Source organism: Piliocolobus tephrosceles, chromosome 5 (assembly GCF_002776525.5).
Source record: "Piliocolobus tephrosceles isolate RC106 chromosome 5, ASM277652v3, whole genome shotgun sequence".
NCBI lineage: Eukaryota > Metazoa > Chordata > Mammalia > Primates > Cercopithecidae > Piliocolobus > Piliocolobus tephrosceles.
The window spans coordinates 88,819,105-88,840,689 of record NC_045438.1 but is presented as its reverse complement, the minus strand read 5'-3'; the positions used below and the strand labels follow the sequence as shown (position 1 = coordinate 88,840,689).

The window sequence follows — 21,585 nt, the reverse complement described above, 5'->3', positions numbered from 1 at the left end:
TTCAAGGCATTCTCCTGCCTCAGTATCCCAAGTAGCTGGGATTACAGGTGCATGCCACCACACCCAGGTAGTTTTTGTATTTTTAGTAGTGATGGGGTTTCACCATGTTGGCCAGGATGGTCTCAATCTCCTGACCTCGTGATCCACCCGCCTCGGCCTCCCAAAGTGCTGGGATTATAGGCGTGAGCCACTGTGCCTGACCACAAGAGTACAATTTTAAAACTATTGCTACAGACACTCCCACACAGGATGATAGAATTGATCCTCTGTAGACCTTTACCCTTTAGAGGAAATTTTTACTTTTTAATTCCACACTGGGCATGTTTGTATTTTAAATTCAGTTCAAGGACTTCTGTGGCTCATTTTAAGCAATTAATGTGGTTAAGAGAACAAATGCAAAACTATAAAGAGCCTCATAGGCTGGACCATATAGTCCCCTGTCTTTGCAATTAAAGATAGGATGTGAAATACTCATACTAGTACAGATTTATGGTGCAGTCACCCTAAAATTGTGTCTATTATGGAAAAACATGGTTGTCCTGCTTGATTCCAACCTCAGATGTTAGGCATATTCCTCAACACACCTAACTTTCTTAACAGTCCATTTTTACCTTTGTCATCCAGTAATCTGCCTCTAGCTTTCAAACATCTATATTTTCAGTTGGTATATTTTGAGCAGAGTTTGACAGCTTTAAGCTTCACTGTATGAAATATTTACTTTTATTATTTAAAAACTTAACTTTCAAGTTTTTATTTTTATTTATTTATTTATTTATTTATTTATTTATTTATTTATTTTTTTGAGACGGAGTCTCGCTCTGTCGCCCGGGCTGGAGTGCAGTGGCCGGATCTCAGCTCACTGCAAGCTCCGCCTCCCGGGTTCACGCCATTCCCCTGCCTCAGCCTCCCGAGTAGCTGGGACTACAGGCGCCCGCCACGTCGCCCGGCTAGTTTTTTGTATTTTTCAGTAGAGACGGGGTTTCACAGTGTTAGCCAGGATGGTCTCGATCTCCTGACCTCGTGATCCGCCCGTCTGGGCCTCCCAAAGTGCTGGGATTACAGGCTTGAGCCACCGCGCCTGGCCAACTTTCAAGTTTTTATTCAGATGCTACCTGAGATATGGATAATACCTGTATCCTACCAGTAATCTCAATGGCTTGGAGAGAATTACTCATTGTTGCTATGGATTCTCCTCTCTGCTTCCCCCTCCCCCCATTACTCCCTTTCTTCATTATTTTGAGAATGATTTTTCTAGTGTGGCCTCATTGGAAGTTGTCTCCTCCAGAATTTTTTATCATTTCACTATATTGCATGCACCAAACACCTTAAAATTTTTACTCAAGGGGTAGAAGACGACTAAGGCAATATTTCAAGTGCTGTTTAATTCTGGAATTGGTATTATCTGACAGTTCTAGAACTGAATTTGAATAAAGGAGAATAATAGTTTTTATGACAGATAGGTTCATTTTCAAGAGACTATCCACTTAGTCTTTGTTTTCAAGTTTCAAAATACATACCAATTTTTAATAAAGCCTTCTCCTCAATTTTAAAATGGTTCTTAATTTTTAGTTTAAAATCTCTAAAATCATTTTAACATTTAATTATATATTTATTGCCTTATCTTTATGATTCACATGTAAATATATTCCCTCAAAAAAATGTAATCTTAGGCATGGGGTGAGAGTCCTTAGTCCAGTGACCAACGTAACCTTTGAACAGTCTAAACCTCCCATGACAGTGTCTGCATATTATTATTTTTTCATTCTTTCTCAAAACAGTTTTATTACTAACAGACAATCACAGGATTTTAGAGAATCTGTTTCTCTCTTCTCTCTCTCTGATTCTGATCATATTTGTGGGCTTGTTAACCATGACTAGGCTCATTTATTTATTTATTTAAAAAAAAATCCTCTTAAGTTTCAATAGACTCTGGACTTAGCTGATTCTTCCCCCAAATAAACATAGACACAACTATAATACAAATGCTAAGCTTCACTGCAAATTACTATACACAGTGCCCCCAAATATTTGTCCTACTTAATATGCATTGAACAAAAAATGTATGAGAATTGTGAAAACTCAGAAACAGCCAATTGTCAGCTAGGTTACATATATAAATGTGACTGTGGTTTTATATTGTGCTTATTAGCAGAAAGTTTTTCATTTTTCATTTTTTTCTTTTTTTGTTTTGGGCTAGGAAAGCTGCTCCTAGTTCGTAGGATAGAATTATATTAATATTCCATGATGTTCTTTAGTGAGAACATGACTTTCTTATGCTTTGATACTTGAACAAGTGTGAGAAATATTTTTCTATAAGAAAACAGGGAAGTATGAAAAATTAGCCCCCAAAATTAAGCCCTACAGAAATTAAAAGTAAGTTAAAATTTCTTACACTAGCTTTTTTTTTTTTTTTTTTTTTTTTTTTGTAGAGACGAGGGTTTCACCATGTTGGCCAGGCTAGCTCAAACTCCTGACTTCATGTGATCTGCCCATCTCGGCCTCCCAAAGTGGTGGGATTATGATTGTGAGACACTGTGCCAAAACCCTTATATCAGGATATAAGGTGAAATAATAGTTTACATCGTGCCAAATAAATCAGGCACTGACATATGTATACATTAAATTACAAGAATTTTTTTGAAAGCAAATGAGACATTAAAACTCATCTATACTGATTTACACTGAATATTAATTTATTTAAATAGAAAAGACAGAAGAAAGAAAGTGTACACAATATATAACTTTTCCTATCACTGAAAGAGTCACAAGAAGATGCAGTAGAAGAAATGGAAAGTGTACAGTAAATGAGACCTATGTAGATGATATTGGGTACTTTCATTGCTGATTTTCTCCTCTTTTTTATCCCATTTTAATAAGACTTCAGAATGGACAACACAACTGAATAATTTTATTTTTTGTAAAGTGAACTAACATACTTTTGTTGTACACTTCCCCTGCTGGACCTGTCCATATACCAAGCTGTGCAGTTGTGGCACAGGTATGTGCAGTTACACCTGGCAGCAGGTGACAAACCCCTTCAGGCTTGTTTTAGATGTGTTTTTAGATCTTATTATGGGCCCCAGGGTCAAACCTCTTGGCTTTGTTACTGACCTCTGACTTGGAATTGAATGGGAACACTCCCTTTTCCCACAGGCTTTGGCCTTTCAGCTCCAGTTTCCAGTGTCCTGGGCTCTTTTGGAAACACAGTATCTCAGGTTCTAGCCTTGGAGGGCATAGAGAGGCCACAATGGAGGAGGACCCTGGAGTAGACAGTGTGGCTATGCAGCACTGGAGGTGGTCAACAGTGGCTGACCGCTCTGCCAGGCTCCTGTCTGGTAGGCTTCAGATCCCCATTTGAGATCTTTGGCAGGGGATGGGTAATCCAGGAGAGAAAGAAAGAATTCACAGGTTTTTGTGAAAGGCCAGAGCATTTGATTTTATGGGCCGTTTTAACCTTAATTATAACTTCAAAGCAAAATGTTTGTAATCGCTAATCTCATTTTAAAGTTAACAAGGTCATGATCCCCCAAATAGCTATGAAAACTATGCTATTTCTGTGGCATGTTAAAATCTTATTGCTGAACCCCCAAAATGTGTATGAAGTTTAGTGGTTTAGTAAGAGTTTGAAAGTTTCTGTAGCCAATTTGAAGCTGATATAAGAGTATCTAGGCCTGGAGAAAAGCCAGGCAAACGAGCGGTTTATTTCACCAAGTAACCAGCTGTGGTTTGTGTTAAGTATACTGCCTCTTATTATCTCTGCAACTTCCAAAGTTCTCAGCAATATCATGGTGGGTCCCTGGTTCTTCAATGTTGAGAAAAATACCTAGTGGTAGTCACTGGTATGAGTGGTTTCAGCACACAAAACTGTCATGTTTGATCAAGGTAGTCTGGAAAGGATGGGAAAGACACTAGAGAACTATTGCCCCTGGGAAAGACTGTTAAATAGCCAGTCTGAATTACTGATGGAAGGAAAGGCTAACAGCTGGGCTATGACTACCTGCTTCAGCTTCCTGAGGAAAGATTTGACCTCAACTCAAACTTCTTACAACTCCAAAGGCTGATGAGAATCCTTTAGGATGCATGAGCTCACTGCAAGCTCCGCCTCCCGAGTTCATGCCATTCTCCTGTCTCAGCCTCCCGAGTAGCTGGGACTACAGGTGCCTGCTAATGTGCCTGGCTAATTTTTTGTATTTTTAGCAGAGACGGGGTTTCACCGTGTTAGCCAGGATGGTCTCAATCTCCTGACCTTGTGATCTGCCCGCCTCGGCCTCCCAAAGTGCTGGGATTACAGGCGTGAGCCACCGCGCCCGGCCTAACACGGTATTTAAGATGTAAGATTTTAGACATGCATGGCAGCTTCCCAGTGGTGATGTGACCCATGCTCTTGTCAGTCCCTTGTCAACCTTAGGACCAAAATTCATCCCTTGTGGTGACTGTGGAAGGACCTCAGAATCTGCATCTGAGTGAATGAGTATTCTGTGATACTACTGTTGTGCTTCCTGTTACGTACCCTTCTAAGTAAAATCAGAGTAAGATAAGCCAACAATGTCTTGTTAGTTTGACTAATAATCTGAACTTAAACTTACTACTGTGGTCTTGCAACTGGTCTTTCATAATGCTTTGCTTATGAAAATAATAATTTCTAAGTCAAGGCTATCACTAAGCACAACTTTGTCTTGCTCCCAAGGAAGACCAATACTTGGCTTTTACCATTTTTGAGTCCTTGAACTGTTTCCTTTTATCATATATATACTACCTGGGCCACAAGCAGTAATCCTAGGCAGACTGTACCAATCTATTTCACACTATGACCCTGTTGAACTGAGATCACCCCACGTGTTTTCACATAGAAAAATGATCAGTTTGTTAAAAAAAAAAAAAAAAAAAAGTGGTCTATGTAATAGCAGTTTTGACCCAATGGTAGGAGTCTATAACAGTTTCTCGTGGAGTGATTCATATATTATGAAACCTATTTTCAAACATTATGGTACATTTCCCCACAAATTCCTTTAAAAAAAGATAGGCATAGGCATTCCAAGACAAAAATTGTTACATAAGCATATTACCTTTTAAATAATCTAAAGGAAACATGTTGACTGAAACTAAAGCAGATTTGGAGCATCCAAGAAGCCACAAAGGTGGCTTGTATACAGCTGCAATTTTAAGACTAATTTCATACAGCCCTGAGAAATAATCAAACTTCTATTGTACAATGACTTAATTTTCAATTTCATGTCTTTTAAAATTATTTTTAAAAAATAATTTCAATTTTGTTTCAGATTTGGGGGGCAAGTACAAATTTGTTACATGGGTGTATTATGTGATGCTGAAGTTCGGAGTATGAGTGATCCTGTCACCCAAGTAATAAGCATAGTACCCAATATTCAGTTTTTTAATCCTTTGCCCCCTCCCTCAATTTCATGTCTTGAAAGAAAAAGAAAACATGCACCCTGCAATTTATGTAATTTTTATAATTGTTACTTATAAAAATACATCCAAATTTAATTTCTACAAAATACCATTTTAATTGAATTACCAGCTAGTAGGTCTGCCGATGCTGATGAACTAGAAGCAGCCTGAGATGCAGGTTGGGGTTCAGAAGCACTACTTCCAAACGCATCTATCCATTATCCATTGTGCAGCAGAAAAGTAAGAAAGCGTAAAAAGTAAGTACAGTAAGTAATTTAAGTATTATGTAGAGAAATGCAGAGACATGACAGTGTACAGTGAGCTTGTCTTTTGTGGGTGTGTGAAATGATCACATGAATTGAATTATGCTCCGACAGAGGTATTCTCTCAAAAAGCGCTCTAAAATATTAACAAGTAAAGGGAATTCTTTTTTGTTTTTTTAAGAATAAAATTTTTAGACCAAACCCTGTCATCTGTCAAAACAGAAGCAAGGTTTTAAACTTTTCACCTAAAGGTATTAAAACAGAATTTTTCAATTTAAAATTATATTAAATGTTTAAAAAATTAATAGACTTAATTCAAGGAGCAGCAATATTATTTGTACCTACATGTCAAGGTTTAGTGTTTATTTGACACAAGTCTTGAGCCCCCAAATATCAGACACTACAACATCTTTGTATTCCTCATGTACCCATCACGGAATGTCCATGATGCTTTAATGTACAGGAGGTACTCAACGTGGGTTAAGCTTTCTAAGGATGGTATTTAAGCTCAAGAGTTAATTCAGTACATCTTTCTGCCCTCAGATAACACATAAAGGCAGAGGGAAATATATTCAGTTTTAACTGGCTTATTTTAATTTCTAAATTATCTATTAATAGGTCATGTTTATTTGGCTTTTAGGAACTTAAAGATGTTGATTTAGCCAACAGATCAGGATCACCAAAGAACAGTAAAAGGAAATTCCAGTCAGGTAATTCTACATTGGGATAAACAAAATGTTGAAAACATCGAGTGAAAAATTATGTGTTTTGTTAGGTCATGCACTGAAAATGATGATGAAATGATGAGGGTGAAGATGATGATGGCAAAGAAATGAAAATGATCTTAAAAACTTAACTTTACATTTAAGAGATAGAAGTTTATATAGCCTAAAGAAAAAAAATGATGAAATATAATAAAATAGATCTAAAACTTATTCTGAAGAAAAAAAAAATCCTAAGTGTTGATGGAGGAGAAATACGCACCCCCAAAAAGGTCTATGACACCTGAAGAATCCACCTTTGCTGGCGAGGCAGTGGTTGCAGGAGATGGTGCTGCAAATGCATCCACTGCAGTGAGGCACAGACAGGAAAAAGTGCATGTCACCCAAGGGAAAAGAAAACCATGAGCCTTGACAAATGGCATCTTGGGATTTCATGGTTCACTCCAGGCAGAAAGACTGTAGACAATCTTAACAGTTAAGGAAAAGCAAACGGATTTTAAAATACACACTCTCCAGAACAAAATAAAATTTTGACTCCTTGAGGTCAGAGGTTTCAGTGTGAAAAAAATTTTCACTAGCCTTAGATTTGAAATATTAACCCTCATCAGTTGATGATGGTACCAAGAGTGAGTTTTTCTTTTCCAATAAATTTTAAATTTAAAAGAACTCAAGAAAAACCTACATGTCATATCCTTCTCTCCATGCATTACTCCCACAAGACATCTCTGAAGGCCTGACCTTGGCAAAGCACTCACCAGATAAGAGGTCAGCAGTGAGAGAACTCTCAGGCACAGGAGAGGCCCCTTGTGGTGGAGAGGAGAAAGCATCTTCCAAAAGTGAAACAAACCAAAACCAAGCAGAGGTAAGTAGTAGAAAGCTGAAATCAAAGTCAAAAATCTAACAAATGCATTATCACAGGTGAGTACTAATAGCTTAATCAGGAAAACATCTAAGAAACTAAAGTGAAAAAAAAGGGTTGCTTTGGTTTTACCTGTACCAAACAGGTCTATGCTAGGAGCAGCATCTGGCTTAGGCGCTGCAGCAACTTCAGGAGCGGACTCAAATAAATCTAAGACCAAGAACACACATGCCTTTACTCAACCTGAACAATAAGCCTGACACAGCATCACTTCCTAGTCCTGAATTAGCACTTTGCAGAACTCTGAATTAAGCAGCAAATGGTTTCTAGAGAACCATTTAATTACACAGTCTTCATGCAGTACATCTCAAGGACCAGAATTCAATCCACTAGATGGAAAGAAGTTGACAACAATAACAAAAAATTACCACCAAAGATATCTAGAGCAGGAGGAGCAGTGGTGGCGGTGGCAGCAGAGGTGGTGGTAGTGGTGGTGGCAGCGGCGGTGGCAGCGGTAGTGGCAGCAGCAGCAGCTGCAACGGCAGGAGCAGGAGAAGGAGCAGTTGCGGGAACCGGAGGGGCTGTGCTAGCTGTAGGGGTAACTACAGGAACACTGGTCTCAGGTGGCTTCATTGCAAAGAGGTCCAGCTCAGGTGCAGCCTCTGCACTACCTTCAGATGGGGCAAAGGGGTCTTTTGGAAAGGAAAGTGGAGACACACACAGCATCAGTAAGGAAAGAGACAACAGACAGCGTCATAACTATGGCAAGAGACATCCTATACAGATATTTACACACTAGCTAGGTGTGAGGCTCCTTGGATTTAACTACTATCCTATTGGCAAGGGTTAGTGATTAGGATGTTTTTCTAAAGAAAAGGGGAAACTTAGTAGGTACCACAAGTTAGCAAACTAAAGCACTTTGCAAAGTGCTGTAAGATTAACCTACAGTCTAGGATCAGAGATTGCTATCCTTCAAATCTTCATTTAATTTGGTCAATCTGGTAGCTTTGAAAATCATTAAAACATGCCAATATATTTGAACTCAATGTTACAAAAGAGTACAATATAGCATTAGAAAAAAAAACATTAAGACAGCATACTTGCACTGACAAAAATTGTCAATCTTAAGAAATTGTCAATTTTGATAAGTATGTACTTCATTGTCTTAATGTTTTAAATGCTGGCATTATTTATTCAGTTATGATGAATGATACTTTATACTCAGAAAAAAAATAAAATTAGAAAAACATATGGCCACTTCTAACTATGGGGGTTTTACATTAGGACAGAAAAATAACAGACTGGCTAATGACTTTAAACCCACCATTTCCTGAACATGCATCAAGTGCTGCTGCTACAGGGGTTGGGGTAGCTGGTGCGGCGGCCCCTTCGGATGCTGCAGGGGCCTCCCCAGGAGAAGCTGCAAAGGCATCTTGGGTGCAGTTTTTAAAACAATAGAAATTAAAAGAATAAAAAGAGAAGAAAATATAGTAAAAGAACCAAGTTAAATTGTGAAGAAGGCTCCCTTATACAACATGAATTTTTAAAAACACATTTTTATGGCTCATGCACTGTTGGTGGTCACAAAACAATTATTCTTTGCACACCTTCATGTTAGTTAACATGAAAGTGATATAGTGTTGATACTGCTGAGGTCTAATAGGATTCAAAAGGTAATGAGATTCTCATTGTATAAGGGCTCTGAGAAGCATGTTTTATGTATCATTAGAAATGGATGTAAAAATTAAAACAAAAAATATTTTTATTATGTAATTTAAGACATTAAACTTTCATGTCCAGGTAATACTGACTCACTGTGTTATTAAAATGTCCCTGTCTCATAGTTTCTAGCAAACATAATATCTTCTTTAATGCCAACAAAATTAAATATACAATGGCAATGTAAATAATTCTAGTTTTAAGACTTTTTATAATCTAGTACAGGCAAAATTACAGTGTTAACATTAAAGGTTTACTAAGCATTCCTAAATGTTAAATCTTCACTATCCTTGAAAAGCATTTTCAAACATAACCAATGACTTATTTTAAAGACATAAAGAGATAAAAATAGGGTATGATACCATAATGCAATTACATTTTTCTAGTTATTCGAAAAATAATTTATTTTCAACAGATTAAAACTAGAGTTTCACATTTTAAGACTATAAGCATATTATTACTTATAGTAGAATATCATTAACATACAAGCAGCCACAGTTTATAAATCCCCAATTTACAAATGGCTGATGTGTACAAATGCTTCCCAGTGTGTTTCTACCAACAAACAATGTTAGCTAAGGTAAAAAGTCCTTGAGCTTGCACAGAGATACTATAGTTTCAAAAGTACAGAAGGAATCAAGCCATGATAAGCATGACAGGCTTAGGATAAGAAAACCCTGGAGAGTGAGACCAGCACCCACCTAGAACCTGTCACTTACCTGCTAAACTTCCCATCCCCAGATACGTCTTCCGCAGTATCTACCCATGTTTCCTGGAACACTGTTCCTTCAGTCATGAAAATAACTTGTCATATATACTTGGGAAGTGCTACACAGTATATGCTCTTCCTTGGTGATTTACTTAGTATATTAGGCTCTAGGACATGCTACTGTCAAGATACTTGTTTCTTAGTTTGACCTGGCATGTCCCAAACTGAGTATGAAACACTTTAGTAATGCAGAGTTCTAGTTTTATGCAGAATAATAAACATTAAACTAGATACTTGCTTGGGTTAAAAGGCCCTTTACCAAATCACAAATATCCCTAGAAGGGACAACAGGACATCAGTTGTTCATATCTTATGGATTAATCTGATCTGATTGTTCCTCTTGGTTATACTGAGGAAATATATTTCAACTTATTTATTATTAGAGACAGAATCTTGCTCTGTTGCCCAGGCTGGAGTGCAGCAGCACTGTCATAGCTCACTATAGCTTTGAACTACTAGGCTCAAGTGATCCTCTGGCCTCAGCCTCCTCAACCACTGAGATTACAGGCCTAGGGCACTATGCCCGGCCACGAATATATGTTTTGAGTGTCAGGTCAGCTGAGAGGCCAAATTAATAAAACTAAAGAAAGAAGAATACATCAAGGGATAGGGTAGGCATACTTTCTAAATGCCATGTTAAGGATACTATACTTGAGGACTTAGGGCAACACACCCCCTAAGGGTGGGGCAGAAGAATATAAGAGAAGTATGAAGAGATTTTGGGAGGGCTGTAAATATTTTGCCATGAGTCAGGTTAGTTGTTTTCTTTTTTTTCGTTCCTATAAAATTTGGAACCGAGGCCAATAATACTGCAAAGAGTAGAAACCCATAGCAGTCATATATATTGCCATTATTAAATTTAATTTCTGTAGCCATTTTGTGATTTAGGTTCTACTGTCTCCATTATGCAGATAACAGAACCAAAGCTCAAAGCATGTGTGTTCTCATCACAAAAAATAAGTGAGGCAATGTATATATGTTGATTAGCTCAACTTAGCCATTCCACAATGTATACATACTTCAAAACATCATGTTATACATGATATATATATATTTATATATACATATAGTTTTTCAATTAAAAATTATTATTTTTTAAAAGTCTGATGACTAAAGTTACACAGCAAGAAAATGGCAGAGTTAGGATCTGGCTCAGAGCTGTCTGACTGAGCTTTGTGTGTTTAGCCACTGTACTGCATTTTTTATGAAATATGCCTCATTCTACTATATTACTCCCCTCTTTATAATTGAATAAACATCAGTTACATTAGTGCCAGGGATCAAATAGATATTTATGGGCTGACCCCTTTAGGTTATCACTTATGTGTAAGGAGATAAAGCCCATATTGTTATAGCTACATCCTTAGAAGAGGGTTTTAAAAAATCCCCTTGTCAGCAAGATATCTCCTTTTAATGCTTCTCTTGTTACTTGAAACTAAATATTATCAACTTAATTCATCTACACCTGTCAGAACTTTTCTTAAAGGAAGGAGCTGCAGCTGCTCCCACCCCCAGCTGTCTGAATCTTCCTAGCCCCAAAGGAGACATGAATGAGTGTCCAGATGGTACCAGGCCCAATCACTGTCTGACTGCAGCCACAAAAGGGACCTTGAGTGAGAATTGCCCAGCTGAGCTCAGTCAGCCACCAGAACTGTGAGAGAGAAAATTTGAATTTGTTAAAAAACAAATGAAACTTTTTTTAATATCTAGTTTTTTCATTACAAATGGCAGCATTATCTTTCCAGTATTGTAAACTAAAGCTATTTCCAGTTCAGTTCTCTTTTTCATGTTACCCATTTGCAGTTAATTTCTACATTCTGTCAGTTTTTCAACCAGTGCTATTTCTTAGAAATGCATGCTCCTGCTGTTTGCTGTTCTTCAATTATGGACTCAGTCTAGGCCTTAACCCATAAACTGGTCTGACTGCTGCAGACTAGTCTTTTTTTCCCTTCTAGCACTCTAAGAAAGAATTTTCCTCTCAAACTTTTTATCTTGTGACTACCTCTCTCATGAGAACTGTTGTTTCCCCCAGGCTGACCTTTTCTCCCCATCTACTTTGGGCACATAAGCCATCTTAAATCACACACTCAGCACAAAGGTTCCAATTGTTCTCAACAGCCCAAATATCACATTCTGGTTCCTCTTTGTCCCCAAAGGTCCCAGGTTATATGGCTCTTACATGAAATCTAATTGAAAGTGTTTAAGTATTGGTTTTAAGGAAGGTTGGTGAACTTAGTTCTTTGACCAACATATACCCAATGTGATCAGGGTTTTGAGGTAAGTTCTTTGGTTTTCCAGCCACCTGGTTTAATGTTTGCAAACTACCAACCTCATGAAGGTTTGCTCACAAATTGACACAGCTGATTGAAAGAGTATCCTTGTTGGTGTGCAGAGGAATTAGCATCAATTTAGCATTCTAGTGTTTAGAAAAACCCTGTGTTCTTCAAATCAATGTGCTATTGTTGGTAAAATTTGCATCAATATAAAATAGGTTATTTTTAAGGATTTTATCTTTTATTTTTGTCAATATTTATAAATTTTACTAAATTTTTAAAGCATAACACTGCCTTGCAATCCTGTTCTGCATGATCATAAAAAGATCTCATTTCTTAAAAGTTCACTTTAAAAAATGAAGCATTTAATAAATATAATGTACTGACAAAAATTTTTTAATGACTTACATGAACTACTTACATTGAAAGGACTAAAACATTATTTGTGTATCAATCAGAATATTTCTTTTACAAAATAACAGAAATTTATTATTTTCAAAATTTATAATTTAAATATAGTACTAAAATACATTAACAGTTTTAATATGTCATAGAGATGAAATTAAATAGCCATCTTTCTGAAATTAAAATCTATTAAGCTTTCTTTCTAAAGAAATCTACTTAGTTGCTATACATATTGCATAGGACCTCAAAAAGGCATGTTTTAAAGTTGTAAAGTTATGCTGTGTTAAACAAAACATAACTGTTTTTCTAATTATTCTAGAGTTCTACTACTTGTCAATTGTAGAGCGACAAAGTATTTAAAAAATGGTCACACAAAATGGCCAAAGAGATTTTAGCTTAGGGTTTTATTAAAAATTAAATCTCTGAATAATTTCTTAAAAACCAATGAAGGGCATGAAAGAAATTACAGAAAATCACTGAAAAATCACAAAACAGATAATGACATATATAGACTCCTGAACATAAAGGATGGAGATTTTATAGCTATCAGAAGCCAGGAGACAATTTATAGAACTATACAGATCAATAGAATAATTATGATATGATTTTCAGATGTAATTGTCATTGTACACTCATTTCTCAGCTAGATGACTGGAAAGGATATTGATAAAATCACAAGAACAGTCTCATTCTTTGGCAGTAAGTTACATGATTCTCTGCAGTACTCCTCCTTTAAGCTTACATTAAAGCTATAAAGAATGCCATCATGAAAATTTTCTAAACATACAGGTTTTTCTACTTGATGAATATAGTCAAAGCAGAAATAAATGAACAAAAACAGCATAATGGTGCAAAGAATATTTCAAAGAAATATCTTTAGTCTTTATTATTCTAGAGGGCTATGCAGGAAGTAAGATAGACTTGATTGATTTCTTTGAGGTAATCAGCTCCTTATAAGTGGACTGAAAACAAAAATCTAAACAGGTAAGGTGTAGAAATGTTTCAGCACAAAATTATTATGCATCCTGTCCATATTTTCCTAACTTTTTTTTTTCTGTTAAGATAAGCCTATGAGAAACCACCCATAGCCACACCAATAACAGAGGGTGGGGGAAGGATAAATTTTAAATTAAAACATTTATTAAGTGTATTACCTATTATTATTATGGAACTTTCAAGCTAGAAAGACCTTAGAAATCTTCTAGACCAAGTTTCCAATTGTATAGATGGGAGAACTGAGGCCAAAGGAGGTCAAGAGGCTTACCTTAAGTCAGGCCTAAACAACTTTGACAAACTCTATTTCCCATCTGATTTAGATTTGTGGAAGGAAGAGGAAGTTGATTTTATAAATGTAAGCTAAAATTAAAATTTTTGATTTCAAAGGATATAGGGGCATAAATGAAAACCTAACCCTCTATAGTGGGTGACTCTTTTTAATTTAATTTTATTTTTGAGACAGGGCCTTGCTCTGTCACTCAGGCTAAATTGCAATGGCATGATCATGGCTCACTGTAACCTCCACCTCCTGGGCTCAAGCAATCCTTCTGCCTCAGCCTCCCAAGTAGTGGGGACTACAGGTGTGCACCACCACAACTGGCTAGTTTTTAATTATTTTGCAGAGATAGGGTCTCATTATATTGCCCAGGTTGGTCTCAAACTCCTGAGCTCAAGCAATTTTTCTATCTTGGCCCCCCAAAGTACTAGTATTACAGACGTGAGCCACTGCGCCAGACCATAGGTGACTCTTTATTCAAGGGTCTGCAATCCTTTCTCTCCTACTCTTTCACAAACAGGTTTCTCCTGTAATAGGAATGACAGTACAGCAAGGCAGCAGAAAATGTCTTTTGTGTAGCAGTGGCAACAACGATGTGTCTAGTGGAGTGCTCCTTGTCTTGGATGATGTTGGCCAACCTTAGAGACTGGAGCATGGCATGTAGCAGAGTGGTAGGTGACAGTGTGTTAAATGTATGTTTCCAGGGGTACATATTGATTACACCAAAGCCTGCCAAATCTCTCCTGCTCTCACCATTTTCTTCCTCCAATTTCTTTACCATATTCTCAAAATGCCCTGGGAAAGATGTTATATGGTAATGAAGATATACAAAACTATAATGACTATAACATCACTTGATGTATGTGTTTGATGTAAGAACTTCTTTAGGTGTGGACATTAGCACCACACAGATGGGGATACATATATGAATAAACCGGCTTCACTTGGCTCATCAGGTCCGGGCATATTATACTGGCAGAGTCCAAGATATTTTAGTGGGTCAGAATTTACATTTCCATGGAAAGCATATTTTTAGACAATCATTTCAAAGACTGACTTAAATCTGTTTTCAATCAGCCTTTCAAGTGCTACTTCAGATGTTTTCTCAGAGTTCCAAAACCACAGATGATCCAAGTTTTTATTTGGACAGAACAAGCTTAAAGCTCTAAAAACAGGCACATCCCTAAACTCTCTTCAGAGGCTTCCAAACCTGAATTACTCTTATTTTTTGCCCTAAATATTAAGAAATAACTTAGGCCAGTATTGCTCCTCCTACATTCCCCAAATATTCTCTGGGCTAGTTCTAATCTGACCAAAAAGCTAAATAAACCTAAAGGTGACAGAGAGCTTTGGTACCACTTTTACACAGACACTGGAGAGCAGGAACATAAAGGCAGGAGTTCTGAAGGTAGCAACATGAATTCTAATGTTAAAAAACCTGAAAATCAAATAGGCCAGATACATTGAAATCTCTGCTATAAAACTACTAAAATTAAGTGAAGAGAAAGTTGATTAATTAAGTGAAGATAAATATACATGAATAAACATTGAAAAAGTACTTAAACACTCTGACATGCTGTTACATAACGTAACAAACTTTAAAGACCTTAACTCCCAAGTAATTTTAGCAATCCTGAAAGGAACATGAAAATAGTGGCGAGACTAACTAACCTCCAAAGAGATCCACTTCAGCAGTGACAGCAGTAACAGTTGTAGTAGTGGAGGCAGAAGCTGAGGCAGTTGCAATTTCAGCAGTTGTAGTAGGAGGGGTAGGTTCTGGTGCAAATGGATCTGAAATCTGTGCTTCAGAGGGAACAGAGGAAAGTGCAGCCAAAGAATCTATATTTCACCAGAGACAGAGAGCAAATGGAGAGAAGAAAAGCAAAGGACAAAAGATATACCAGACTCCAAATGATCAAAATGAGGACAGTTGTTATACACAGAAGTCTGTCAAAATGGAAGTTTAAAAACAAAGCTTTACTCACCCTCTCCCAAAAGGTCTACCGATGTCCATTACATGGCAGCATATGAATAAATAAGAGCTAAAGTTGAAACATGCAACCATACCAATGTCCAAGCCAGATAAGGCACTAACTAAAAAAACCTTAGCTTTATGTGTCTTTTATACCATTTGTCATTAAAAACATAAATATACTACCTATTATCATGGAACTGTCAAACTAGATGGGACCTAGAGATCCTCTAGACCAAGTTTCACCTATAGACATGTACCCCAGATTTTATTAACAAGCAAATGGGTCACAAAACTACTTGTGCTGTAGCTAACCTTATACATGAAGATATCAAAGTCATACGATCACATAATATTGATGAGCTTTCAAATACATGTTGGTAAATAATTTTAATTCTAATAAATTCTGGCAGTAATCCCATATTTCTCAAAAAAGTAGAAATTTCACTTTAAGCATATATAAAAAGAAACTGTTTTCCCATGTTTAAAATATACAGACACACAACACACACTTATTTGTGCTTCTGCAACATGAATTTACCATGAAAAAAATAAATAAAACACTCTCTCTATTATGGAGCCAAAGATGAGGATTTAAAAAATCCTCTGTATTCTTTCAGCCAATTGGGTTCATCGCCAGCCTGTAGAAATGACAAATTTTACATGCACAATTTAAATTAAATTTACTAAAATGAATTTGCCAAAATTTGGTTGCTTTACACCAACAGGAAAAAAATGCTATCATTACAATATGTCCCCTCAAATAAAAATGTGTGTTAGTACCTAAAACCTCCAAGAAAAATTTAGAGACATCTGAAGTGGCTATGGTCCTTGGAAATGAGACCATCCAATTAGGCTTATAGACTTTTAGAGTTTATAATTTACTGCCTAGTTATACAGAATTCAAATATGCTTCAATAATAGAAGTGGCTTGATCTTATCAAACAAGATTGAGAAAGCAATTTTTTATTTTTGCTTAGTCAAATGAACAAACACATATCTGTTACAATTTAGCATCACCTTTAACCATGACTGGGTATCCACTGGCCAAATTATAGAAGTTTATTTCAATTTCTTAAAGTCTTATAATTTTTACTATTTTGCTTAGAAATTAGAGAATTTCCTTATTAGCATTTCCCCGCAAAGCTGACTTTTCTATTGCTATGAAATGTTGCAGTTGTAGATGTTTTGTTGAGGCAAAGTGCTATCTAATCATCAAAAGATGAACATCAGGCCCCATAAGGTGCCTTTGTACTAATTATAAAAACATACTCCTTGGGGCAAGGGGAGGGAAAGCATTAGGACAAATACCTAATGCATGCAGGGCTTAAAACCTAGATGACAGGTTGATAGGTGCAGCAAACACCATGGCACATGTATACCTATGTAACAAACATTCTGCACATGTATCCCAGAACCTAAAGTTAAAAAAAAAGAAATAAGAAAATTTACATGGTTTTCACATATTTATCATTTTAAACAGGTTAAAGATAGTATCTTTCTTGTGTAAGTGTAGCATAGTACTTGTCACAGAAGGAGCACTCAATCAATACTAGCTTTCATTGTAACTTGAGAACTATCTTAGTTTTTATTTTAAAACGAATCTTATGTGTTTATCAAAAAAACTTTAACCTTATATAGTCATTTAAAATAATTGAAAAAAAGCATAAAAATATGCTTTAAAAATCAAACTACTATGGAAACTGCTTTACCCCAAATTTTGGCCCATTAGCTTACCTATTGGGACAATTGATGTTTAGCCATGTGGACAGACCCCATTTTGTCAGAAATATAATGTGGATCCAACTGCCTTTTAGGTTTTTTTTTTTTTTTTTTTTTGAGAAAGGATCTCACTACGTTACTCAGGCTGGACTCTCAACTACTGGGCTTAAGTGAAATTCTTATCTCAGCCTCCTCAGAAGCTACATGCATGAGCCACTGTACCCAGTTTTTTAAATCCAACTGTCTTTGGTAAACCAGTGAGTTTGTTTTACTGTTTTATGGTTAAAATTTGAAAATAAAATAAAAGCTATATTCTAAAATAAAAGCTATAATATCTTAAAAAGAAAAAACAGGTACTCTCTGTAGTGAGACAGATTAGAAAAAGTAAAGCATCTCTTTCTCAAGGATAATGAGAAAGGCTCATAGCCTGGCTACAGAGTTCCAGCTGTATTTCAGCCTCCTTGCCCTGCCTTTGAGCAATGCACGATCTACATGTCCATATAGTACAGCCCTGGCTAAAACCATACTGCTCTGCTTTCTCTTTTTATGTCTGATGATATTTTAATGTTTCAATCATCAATAGTTACATATTTCTAACTAGTAAAGGCTAAAATGTATCCTAATGAAATTGGTTATTACAATCAATTCCTTACAATATTATGTGTCTTAGCAAAAAGTATTTAGAGATGAATATGAATAAAAATGTTATACTGCAATTCAACAAAATTTCACGTTTTATTTTTAGTTTTTCCTTTTATTTATTTGGCATTCTTCTTTTGGTGTCAAAATTTTTTTAAAAAAGATAAAACTTATCCTCAGTTTCATGCCAGGGAATATGGAAAAGGGACTAGTTTACAGTTTCACTGTTTATGCATTAAACTTCTAACAAAGACATTAAGGTAATGAAAATAAATTATTAGCAAATTAAAATAATCAGTGATGAAGCTCAGAATAAAAACATGAGTAAAAAAGAATGCTCTTATAAAACCTCTTCAGCAATACTTTCCTTTACCAACTGAAATTTAATAAAGTTAAATAAAGGTGAAAGAACAATTTCATCTTAAAAATTGATAGCTGTAGCCTTAGGAGTTGAACACTTCAATATAGGGTAAGGTTTATATATTTAAAATGGAAATGTGCCAACATTTTAAATGTTCTTATTTATAGTTAGCAACATTATTTCAGAACTGGTTATCTTTCTCTTATTTTTGTTACCAAAATAACTTGGAAATGAGATCAAGAGATTACAGATAGGACTTTTGATGTTATACTGACACACTGTTTAACAAGACCACCAAAGGATATTTAATTATTTAGAGAAATATGACTTCATTTGACTTAGTTATTATTGTGCATTAAAGGCTCTGATTCTGCAATGTTAAGTTGTTACAGATCTTGTCTGCTAGTGATGCAAATAATCTCTGTATAGGAGAAAAGATAACCTCAAGGCTATGGTTTTTATTACCCGATAGAACATTAACAGCTTTCTATCTAACCTAGCCATCTTATTCTAACATTCCTTTTAAAATAACTATAAATACTCAGTTCCTCAAAATGTTCTTTGAGACAGCTTTATCATCTTACTGGTTCCTCATTAGTGAGTTACTAAGTCTTTTATTTGTGTTGCTTCTATAGTTGTACAAGGCATGTCTTAAACTTTTTGAAAATTTTATTCTGATAGTTTGGTGCATCCATTAAAACCAACTCTTTGCAGCTTTGAGCATTATGAAGCAATCACTTTAATTTTTATATTAATATTAAATGTTTTAAATCAAATATTTGTAAAAGGCTGATTTTTTTCCTGAGATCCATAAATAAAATGGGAATCAAGTGGTTAGATGTGATTCCTTTCAGTCAATCAGTTTAAGTATGGATTTTTTTCTGGTACAAATAAGAATCTGTAAAAAGATTTCAACTGTATGAAGCCAAATACAATGTGAATAAAATCAATTCAGGCCTAAAAGAATCCAGGAAGGAGGCTACACCTGACCAAACCAAATTAGAAATGCTAACTTTGAGTAACCATACATTAAGGGGAATACTCAATCCTCTAAGGCCTGAGTCTCTAGACAATAATTACTAAAAATAATCAGAATTTTATAGTAATAAAAAAGAACAACAAAAAAACCCACCAAACTTCCTTGTTGCAATAGTTAAAATAAAAACTATATGACTATTTGAACATTCTCACCGTATTATAGGCACTTTCTCTGTGCCTATATATTTCAATAAATAAATGCCATTCTTAGCATTTTCCCTCCAAGTTGCTAACACCATTTTGGATAATCGAAAGGTAAATATTAACAATTATAGCCTAAGTAAAAACAATGAAATAAAATGAATAGAGAAATGGCAAGGCTGTCTGGTTTCACTCACCTCCCCATGCAGTGGCTCCTCCAGCAGGTGGTGGTGGTGCTGGTGCTGCGGCTGCTGCTGCCCCTCCAGAGGAAAAGTCTGGCTGGAGGTCCAGGAGATCACTAGATGGTTTAGAAGTGCTAAAAGGAAAATAAAACATTAAAATCAGATTTTGAAATTTTATAATATAAAGGTGTTTTTGAATAAAGACATGCAGAAATCATCAAAGATTTTAGGTATTTTAAATGCAATAAAAGAATAATACTTTGGAAAGTATAGAGATACAGCATATACCAAGAGTTGGCAAACTACTTTTGTCAAGGGCAAGATGGTAAGTATTTTAGACTTTGAGGGCCAGTTGGTTTCTATCATTACTTGACTCTGCTATTGTAGAATGAGATTAAGACATAGACAATACATAAACAAATCAACAGGTCTTTGTTCAAATAAAACTTTATTTACAAAAACAGAGAATGGGCTGGACTTGATCTATGTGAAGCACCCTATAGGGAAATCAAAATCATAACCTTGAGGTTATCTTTTCTCTATTTCCCAAAATCTTTTGTATAGAAAAAAAATTCATGTCTTGAGAAGAATTTATTTATAAACCAAAGGACACCAAAGAGAATTATTAACCACTAATTTATCTTTTTCCTACATTAGACTATAATATATCAATGTTTTGTTAAGGCAAAAGTGTTGTTTAATCATCAAAAGATGAACATAAGGCCCTATAAGGTGCCTTTGTACTAATTATAAAAACATACTCCCTGGGGCAAGGGGAGGGAAAGCACTAGGACAAATGTCAAGAGGACTCACCTAAAACGACTACTGCATTTTTTATTTCTACTCAGTTGAGGCTGTGCTTTTCAAAGCTTCTCTGTCTGTAGAAGCTCCAAGGAGCAGCCTTACTATTCAAAGTATAGACCTCAAAGTAGCAGCATCCTGGGACGTTGTTATAAATGCAAAATCTCAGGCATACCCTGTATCTACTACTTCAGAATCTTCATTTTAATCAGATGCCAAAGCAATTCACATGTACATTCAGATTTGAGGAGAACTGGCTTAAAGGTTTCCAGGCCAGGTGTGAAGCCATCAGGGTCCCAGGTTCCACACCTGCCTTCATAAACAGCAGTTTCATCTTTATCTTCTTTTATATATTAGATTTCCAAGTAATATTCTTTTGAAGAAAGGATTCTGCTGCTTTTAAAAAGTAGTTTCAAAACCACTGAACGCATTGCTTAGTTTTGATGTCCATTTCATAAATACAACTGGACTAAATAACAGGAAAGGAATACATATTTATTATTAATATATTAAAGCTTTTATAAGAAGCGATTTATATTAGAACAGTAACAGAAAGGACTTGTTTATACCAAGCTTGCTATTATAAAATGCAGAACTAAGCAAGTAGAGAGTAAAGCATGGGTTAACATGGGTACAATACTTGGATTTCTTGCTCAAAGTTCAAGTCTCCAAACATAGGGCATTCATAATCAGAGTCAAAGATACTACAAAGTGATACTAGAATCCTCTTAAGGCAAATGAACTAAGGAATTGACCTAAATTTATTATTTGAGGATACCCCTATGAGCTGGGGATTGATTTTAGGTGGCCTGAGATTTCAAAGAACGCACAGTCATCCCCCCATTTCTCACTACTGTTCTGATCTCCATATAAAAACTGATTAGGAATACCCCGAAGGCCTCCTCCTACCACCAGAGTGTGAGTTCCTCATATGCACTAGATAACTGGTCTAACAATTCCAAGTTTAGCGTGTGTGTGTGTGTGTGTGTGTGTTTAAAGCATTTTAAAATACCTTTTGAATTTCCCACAAGAGGAAA

At 35.8% G+C, this 21,585-nt stretch overlaps 1 protein-coding gene across 50 annotated transcripts in view; it reads right to left on the bottom strand.

Annotated features, from left to right (window-relative positions):
* The window catches only part of SNAP91 (synaptosome associated protein 91), a 167,276-nt gene that overhangs the window by 32,084 nt on the left and 113,607 nt on the right, over nt 1-21,585 (bottom strand). For 31 of the 50 annotated variants that reach the window (XR_004228955.1, XM_023205199.1, XM_031935581.1 and 28 more), the window contains 9 exons: nt 19,763-19,881; nt 15,678-15,692; nt 15,364-15,531; nt 8,578-8,685; nt 7,682-7,945; nt 7,386-7,463; nt 7,150-7,221; nt 6,657-6,740; nt 5,537-5,620 (listed from right to left, as the gene is read on the bottom strand). Coding sequence is in view for 48 of the 50 variants with exons in the window: in XM_023205199.1 (XP_023060967.1) it covers nt 5,537-5,620; nt 6,657-6,740; nt 7,150-7,221; nt 7,386-7,463; nt 7,682-7,945; nt 8,578-8,685; nt 15,364-15,531; nt 15,678-15,692; nt 19,763-19,881 (992 nt within the window). In the remaining 2 variants the exon portion in view is untranslated. Of the gene's footprint in view, nt 1-5,536; nt 5,621-6,656; nt 6,741-7,149; nt 7,272-7,385; nt 7,464-7,681; nt 7,946-8,577; nt 8,686-15,363; nt 15,532-15,677; nt 15,693-19,762; nt 19,882-21,585 lie in introns of all 50 variants that reach the window. The other 19 variants (XM_031935606.1, XM_031935608.1, XM_031935607.1 and 16 more) reach the window with 7 other exon arrangements.